General features: G+C 45.2%; 1 protein-coding gene across 1 annotated transcript in view; it reads left to right on the forward strand.

The window, feature by feature from the left end:
• Positions 1-46: 46 nt before the first annotated feature.
• The window catches only part of Rsl1d1 (ribosomal L1 domain containing 1), a 9,879-nt gene continuing 2,042 nt past the window's right edge, over positions 47-7,883 (forward strand). The window contains exons 1-10 of the mRNA XM_015490577.2: positions 47-280; positions 920-1,059; positions 3,177-3,312; positions 3,846-3,994; positions 4,078-4,217; positions 4,268-4,319; positions 5,178-5,297; positions 5,749-5,791; positions 5,871-5,999; positions 6,742-7,017. Coding sequence (XP_015346063.2) covers positions 62-280; positions 920-1,059; positions 3,177-3,312; positions 3,846-3,994; positions 4,078-4,217; positions 4,268-4,319; positions 5,178-5,297; positions 5,749-5,791; positions 5,871-5,999; positions 6,742-7,017 — 1,404 coding nt within the window. The 5' untranslated portion in view covers positions 47-61. The remainder of the gene's footprint in view (positions 281-919; positions 1,060-3,176; positions 3,313-3,845; positions 3,995-4,077; positions 4,218-4,267; positions 4,320-5,177; positions 5,298-5,748; positions 5,792-5,870; positions 6,000-6,741; positions 7,018-7,883) is intronic.

Here is a 7,883-nt window from a genome sequence, read left to right on the forward strand (position 1 = left end):
CGCCACCCTGGCGGCCACGGCCGCGCCACGCCCAGGAACCCCACTGCGCGCCCTCCCGGAAATGACGCGGGACTCGGGTCCGGCCCTTAGTTTCCGGTTCCGGGCCTCGCTGGTGCGTGCGCACGAGGAAGCGGCGCCGAGCTGCTGCCGCGAGTCCGCACGAGGTGAGGGCGCGATGGACGGCGCGGCCTCCACCCCAGCGGAGGCCTCGGCTGCTTCTGCCACCTCTGCTTCGACCCCGGCTGCTCCGACCTCGCGGAACCAGCTGGACCAGGAGCAGGTGAGCGGCCCCCGGGAAGGGGGCTTCACAGGGGGACGGCTGGGGCCGGGAAACCCGACGCGGCCTCCGCGCCGGGGTGCACGAGCCCGCAGCCCTAGGAGGGTGGCTGGGTGGCGGTGCCCTGGGACCCGCGGTCAGTGCTTGCAGATAGACGGACCCCTGCTGACCCCGGGCGGCCTGGCTCTGGAGCGGGATTCGCCAGTGTGGCCTGGCGTTTCGGGTGAGACCGAGCCGACTTGGCATCCCTAGGGAGGTCAGGACGCCTGGCATCTCGTTCAAAACGGGTTTCAGAAAAGCCCGCGGTGTCCCAGCGTCGCTGGAAAGATGATGCGTGTGAGCCGCTTTGGCCAGCGACCTGGCGCGGAATACTCAGGGAATGCAACTACCGTTTGTTTTGCGCGTTTCCTGGGTTACTGGCCTCAGGAGAATCGTGCTTCCAGGCGCCTTGGGTAAACCGCGCTCAGGAGAATACTTGGGCGTCTTGATGGATACTTGAATTCCTGAGTATGTATTTCAGGATCCTAATAAATAGGTGGTAGAGGTAGCCTGTTAGAATAGAGGGTGGAGCAAATATATATATTGTGGGAGGGACGAATGTTGAATTCGTTTGGGATGATTTAACTTATCTCCACTTTGCAGATTAAAAAGGCATTGGAAGCTCTGTTGACGCATTCCAGGTCCAGGAAGAACGACAATGGCTTGCTTTTGAATGAGAATGAAAATTTATTTTTAATGGTGGTATTATGGAAAATTCCAGAAAAAGAACTGAGGATCAGATTGTGAGTTCTGATTTTTCTACGTTTTTTAATGTACTTGTTCCTTCTAACAATTGCACCTTTGTTTCTAATGCAAACTTCACAAACTCAAAAATCTGAGACAAAGCATTGATGCCTAAAAGAACAATAGCAATTGGGACTTAAATTATCTAGAAATGTCACCAGTTTTCCTGAGGCTATTAGATGTCCATTCGAAAACCTATTGCTTGAAAGATCTAAAGCAAGCAGGGTACACCTGTAATCCCAGGGCTTGGGAGGCTGATACAGAAGGATGGCAAATCAAGACCAGCCTCAGCAAAAAGCCAGGCCCTAAGCAACTCAGTGAGACCCTTTCTCTTAAGTAAAATACAAAAGAGGGCTGAGGATATGGCTCAGTGGTCCAGTGACCCTGAGTTCAATCCCTGCTACCCAAAAAAAAAAAAAAAAAAGGAAGAGAGAGATTTAAAGTAAAATAAGTAGCTCTTAACATATCAAACTGAAATATTTGAGGTCCAGACTCCTTAAGAGAAACTGAAAAGCTTGGCATTGAACTCCTTTTTATAGAAAAGGTACTCTGATTATATATTATTCCTGCAAGTCAGATTATTCAGTCAGATTGCTTTTCCCTAGATTGGGCAGATTTAGCAAATAAAAATACAAATAATTTTTTTTACTACAAGTAGATTCCATACACTGTTTGGGACCTACTGATGTTACTTTTTGATCTGAAACTCAAGTTTAACAGTTTTTATTCTATCTGGCAACACTGCTTTTCTATCCAGTCTGTCAAAGAGCCAGCTCTGCTTAAGAAAGCAGTGTGTAGGGGTGATTATTTCCTTTCTCTTTTAACCAAGGAAATGTTTCTTCAGAACATGTAGGCCTAAGAAATTCTGTTTAAGACTCAGCCGTGGACTGGGATGTGGCTCAAGCGGTAGCGCGCTCACCTGGCATGCGTGCGGCCTGAGTTTGATCCTCAGCACCACATACAAACAAAGATGTTGTGTCTGCTGAAAACTAAAAAAAGACTCAACAGTGTGTGTTTACTGGTTCTTCTTGGTTTGTTCCATGTTGTCCCCTTTTTTTTTTTTAAGTTATGTTATTTATAGAGTTAATAATCTTAATAATTATATATGTACTCTTTAGGTATCTTTATGATTTTTTTTTGAGAGAAGGGGGGATTTTAATATTTATTTTTTAGTTTTCGGCAGACACAACATTTTTATTTGTATGTGGTGTTGAGGATCGAACCCAGGGCCGCATGCATGCCAGGTGAGCGCACTGCCGCTTGAGCCACATTCCCAGCCCATATTTTAACTCTTATTATGTCTCAAATGTTAATTGATATTTTGGTGTGTGGGTGTTTTAGGTGGATTACTTGAATCCCCACCCCTGTGCTGGGATTGAACCCAGAGGCACTGTACACTGAGCTGCATAGCCAACCCTTTTTATTTTGCCCAAATTGGCCTTGAACTTGTGATCCTTCTGTCTCAGCCGTCTGCGTAGCAGGTGTGCACCACCATTCCTAGCACTTTACTTGAATCTTATGTCCCTTCTCCATTTCTAGAAATGCCGTTGGTTTTCTGAGAGCTATTAGGTCTGTTGATCCAAAAAACCTAGTGTTGAAAACTAGTCATTTTTTTTTTTTTTTTTTAACAGTACTGGGGAGTGAACCTCACACTCCTCACATGTGTGAGGCAAGGATACTACTTCTAAGTTACACCCTGGCCCTAAAAGTATTTCTTCTCTGTTTTGTTACTAGGAATTGAATCCAGGTACCTGCTTTTTTCTTTTTGGTGCTGGGCATTGAACCCAGGGGTGCTTAACCACTGAGCTACTTCTCCAGCCTTTTTTATTTTTTTAAGAGACCGAGTTTTGCTAAGTTGCTCAGAGCCCCATACTAAGTTGCTGAGGCTAGCTTTGAACTTGCAGTTCTCTTGCCTCAGCCCGTTGAGTAGCTGGGATTGCAGGTGTGCGTGCCTCACTCCTAGATACGTTTCTAGATGTGGTTCTTAGAACAGTATTTGCTTAAATAGCACGGGTGAAGATTATGAAGATGGCACGAAGTGCATGTTTTGGCTAATGTAAGCATCCCCTTCTCTAGAGCCGCGCTTCACTCCTTGGTTCCGTCTCATGTTTTGCAGGTCCTTGCCTCATGGTATTCGATCAGATCTGTCAGAAGTCTGTTTATTCACTAAGGATGAGCGCCCATCAATTGAAGAGACAGAACGTTTCTACAGAAAACTTTTGAACAAGCATGGAATTAAAACCATCTCTCGGGTAGGAAGCAGGTTAATATTTTCCAAGTCATTTCAAAGATTTAATTGAAAGGAAGTGATAGTGCATTGCTATATTGTTTAGTATTTTCTGTGTTTTAAAATTTGACTTTTATGGCTCTGAGTAAGATGTATTTTCTGTCTTGCCTGTGATAGAGGAGTTGTTGAGGTTTGTGACCTAAAAGCTAGAGTTTGCATCAGTAACTTATATCTTACAAATTACAAAAAAAGTTTTCCATTTATGTCTCTGTCCTCGCAAAGTGTCGTGTCTTTTAGGGAGCATTACCCTCTTTTATAGTTGTTGGTGTTCTTTATTTTCGCCAGGAGCTTTGGCTAGTGTCCTTTGTCATTTGCCTCTCTATTCCTAGCTTTTAGCATAGCGCCTGATACATTTTTGGCACACATGTGTTCAACGCCCTGTGAGAGGCATGGCTTTTAGGACATTTTAAAACTCTGAATACGAATTTTAGCCCAAGTGTTTTTTTCTCCTTGTTTGGGTTCTTAATCTCTTGTATTTTTACTCTTTGTATTTTCTAGATTATCCCTTTCAAAGCCTTAAAAACAGAGTATAAAGCCTATGAAGCCAAGCTCCGCCTTCTGAGTAGTTTTGACTTCTTCCTCGCAGATGACAGAATCCGGCGGCTTTTGCCCTCACACATAGGGAAGCATTTCTACCGCAGGAAGAAGTAAGCTTCTCTGCAGGGACTGGACTTATAGCATAGAAATGATAACGTGTGTGCTGTGTTCTGATTCTCGTGTGTTTTTGTAGAGTTCCAGTTCCTGTGAACCTTCTGGCAAAGAATTTATCAAAAGAAATCAACAGCTCTGTAGGTGGAACTGTCCTAAACATCTCCAAGAGTGGTTCTTGCAGGTGGGCAACAGACATTTGGGGCCTCTTTAAATCTTATAGTTAATAGTGATTTATCCACTTTTTAGAGGGGCACTGTTTATGAAACCAGGTTCTTCCATTAAAGCCAAAACCCCTTCCTTAGAAGTGTTCGGCTCTCTCAGGTAGGGCTGCTTAATAGACGTTTCTCCTCTGGTGGAAATGGTCCCCCTCACTGCTGGCTCTCGACAGTAGCCCTAGCCACATGTGGCTGCATCTGTGGAACTGAGCTTTTTACATGATTTTAGGTAGGCGCATGTGGCTAGTGACTGGTGAATAGGACTGATGCTTGGGCAACATCAGTGTAATTCAGAGTTTGCATATCATCCTTGAAGTGAAGTTCTGCCTCAGTCTTGGTTTGATTTCTTGTTATTGAATTCAGTGTCCCTCTTCCATCAGATTTTACAGCATGTTTGCTTTGTCTCTTGGTTTATTTATTTATTTTTTAATTGATGCATTGTGCCTAGTGGTGAGATTGTTACTGATGTGTATGGGCACACAGTATAGCAGTGGGATTTGGTCAGTCTCGCTCCCCCACTGGCCTCTTGGTTTGATCTTAATCTGGGACACAGAGGTAGGTGGAGGCCCCGTGCCCAGACTTGAGTGCCAGGAAGCAACTTTTAAGGAGTGATTTCCTCTCAGCTTTGGATGGTAGGGAGTGTGGCGCAGACCGTGTGCCTCAGGTAAACCAGAGAGGGGTGAGCGAGGCGGGTGGGCTCTGGTCCTGTCTGCCTGGGGCGGACCAGGAGCCAGCAGGCAGCTGGGCTGGCGGGGCCAGCCTTGGGTTGAGGGAGGTGTGGGTCACAGCTGCAGCTTGTCCTCCCTCCACACCTCTCGCTGTGCTTTGCTAGAGGGATTGGCTAGGCTCTTGCCAGAAAGTGCTGTTACTTGAGAGGCAGGGACTCTCTTTTGGGTGACAGCTGGGTCCAGGCAGTGGAACTGTAAGGTAGCCAGTGAGCTTCCTGGCGGTTCCCTGACAACAGCTGTGGGGCCCAAGCAGCCTGTGGGTTTTGTGGGATGGAGGTAGACCCTCCCATGGCGCTGCCTGCGGGCCTGCCCAGCCTTCCACAGTTAGGGGCCAGTGCTTCAATCACCCCTGTGTGGTAAGACAGTGAAGACAATTTAGAATGAAAGATTATAATCTTTATTTAGAACTTACTTGGAGGGCTGGGGATGTGGCTCAAGCGGTAGCGCGCTTGCCTGGCATGCGTGCGGCCCGGGTTCGATCCTCAGCACCACATAAAACAAAGATGTTGTGTCCGCCGAAAACTAAAAATAAATAAATAAATATAAAAAAAAAAATGTTGGAAAACTGTTCACATTAAAGGAAAAAGAGGAATTACAATTTTAAAAGCTATTACAAAGTTTCATCTCTTCTTAGCTATTTAAAAAAAAAACTCTACATGTTTAATTTTTTTTTTTTCAAATCTGGAAGCAGTAAGGTACAAGAATCACAGTTGTTTAAGATCAGTCTAGCTTTTTTGTCTTTAAATAAGTCATCTTCCGGGCTGGGACTGTGGCTCAGTGGTAGTGCACTTGACTGGCATGTGTGAGGNTCATTACCATCACAAAAACTCTCTCAGAGAAACTGCCAGAGGTAAGGTCTGACAAGTGCATCCATTGATCCTTCAAACGAAGCACATTGCACACAGGTGACATTCTCCTCTCTGTTCCAGAAGTGGGAGAGCGTGAAGCTTCTCTTTGTGAAGACTGAGAGGTCTGTTTCCCTTCCCGTCTTTTCCTCTTTTGTCAGCTGTCAGAATGAGAACGACAGAGTGTCCTTCCGTAAACTGAAGGAAAAAAAGGTGAGTCTGACCTTAAACGCTGGATGGGCTTAAAAAGGTCAGGGTTGGAGCTTGGCTTCCAGAGGACTGCCCAGTCTCCATCACTGCCCAGCATTCCTGGGGGCTGTGCTTTTGTGTTCATTGTTCCCACGACGCTCACGAGGTTAGTTAATACTGGTGTCAGTAATCGGCAGTTGGCTCACACAGCTCAAGTACTGGACGTGGAACCCTTGGGCACTCACTCGACCTTTGATTTGCATCCCAGCCTTGTTTTAGATTTTTGGTCTTTGAGGCAGGGTCTTGCCAAATTACCCAGGCTGGCCTTGAACTTTGATCCTCCTGCCTCAGCCTCCTACATAGCTAGGATTACAGAAATGCACCGCTGAGCCTACCCTACCTGTGTAAATATTTTGTTGTTTTTAACTTTTGACTACTGTCTGAAATGGGGGGGAGGTCAGGATTCCCTTTAATAACGGCTTTCCTGAGCTAATAGTTCACAGACCATACCATGTAATTTGGGGTTACTTATTACTCACAACTGAGAATGGTTTTCACCATCTGCCAGTGTGCAACATGCTGCATGAGGTGCGTCTTGGCCAAGAGTTGGGAATGAAGCGGAGTTGAGGTGCAGGTGCTCTCCTCTCAGTATTGCTAAGGTTTCCCAGGAGATGATGAGTACCCAGAACCGCCAGTGCTGACTCTGTGACACTGGTTTTTCTGTAGAAATATTCACCGCTAAAATTATACTGTTGGTTGTTGGTAGGAAGCAAAGCAAAAAGAGAAAGAGAGAAAACTCCGTGAAAAACAGAAGTTGAAGAAGAAGAAAAACAAGAAGTTAAGGCAACGGGCTAGGGAGGCTGCAGCCCTAAGTAAAGGTGACGCTGTGGCACCTAAAACTGGGGGTCCAGCGAAGAGCCCTGGGTCCCAGAAGAAAAAGACCAAACTGGTAAAGCCCCAGTTAAAAGCAACAGATACGTCTGATGAGGAAATTCCACAGCTGGTACCAATAGGCAGCTCTCTGGCTAAAGAAAATGTTAAGGTATTTTTATTGACATTTATTCACAGTGAAATGTTTTGTGACTGCTATGTCAATGACAGAAGATGAAAATTACTAGAGTAAGCCTCGAGAACCATGATTATAATCTGTAAGAATAAGAAACATTTCCTATGGATTTAAAAGGCAGACAAGGGTGGAAATTTGGGTATTTATTTCTGTTCCTAAAAGTAGGTCTTGTCTCAACACATAATTAATCTCAGGAAACTTCCTAGATCCTGCCGTGAAAACCTCGCACCTTGACTCCTCGCCCTGGGCCCTGGGCCTGCAGTGGCTCATTGTAGGAATCTGGGTTCGTGGGTTTTTGCAGATACCTTCAAGTAATATATATGTTTTAGTTGTAGGTGGACACGATGTTTTATTTATTTATTATGTGATGCTAAGGATCAACCCCGGGGCCTTCTACATGCTAGGCAAGTAAATGTTCTACCACTGAACCATAACCCACTCCCACTTTTTGGATCCTTGATAGTCTTTCTACTCATACATTATCTTGTCCAGTTATTGGGGAGCTCTTAAAAATAAAGGGGAGTGGTAATAGGTCCCTAAGAGACTAGAACATTGCCCTTGTGTGTTCATAGAAGACTTAGTGCTCCTCTTAGCTGAGCCTTTACCTGCTGTGGCACATGGTCCCCACCAGGTGGGAGCAGAGGTTCCTTTAAGTTTTTTGAGGTTTTGTGTTTTCTGTTTTCGTACAGGGTTTTGAACCCAGGGGCACTCAACCACTGAGCCACATCCCCAGCCCTTTTTATTTTTTTATTTTGAGACGGTGCCACACTGTTTCTGAGGCTGACTTTGGTTTTTTTTGTTGTTTTGTTTTTTGGGGTTTTTTTTTTTTTTTTTTTTTTTTT

Source organism: Marmota marmota, unplaced genomic scaffold (genome assembly GCF_001458135.2).
Source record: "Marmota marmota marmota unplaced genomic scaffold, marMar, whole genome shotgun sequence".
Classification (NCBI taxonomy): domain Eukaryota; kingdom Metazoa; phylum Chordata; class Mammalia; order Rodentia; family Sciuridae; genus Marmota; species Marmota marmota.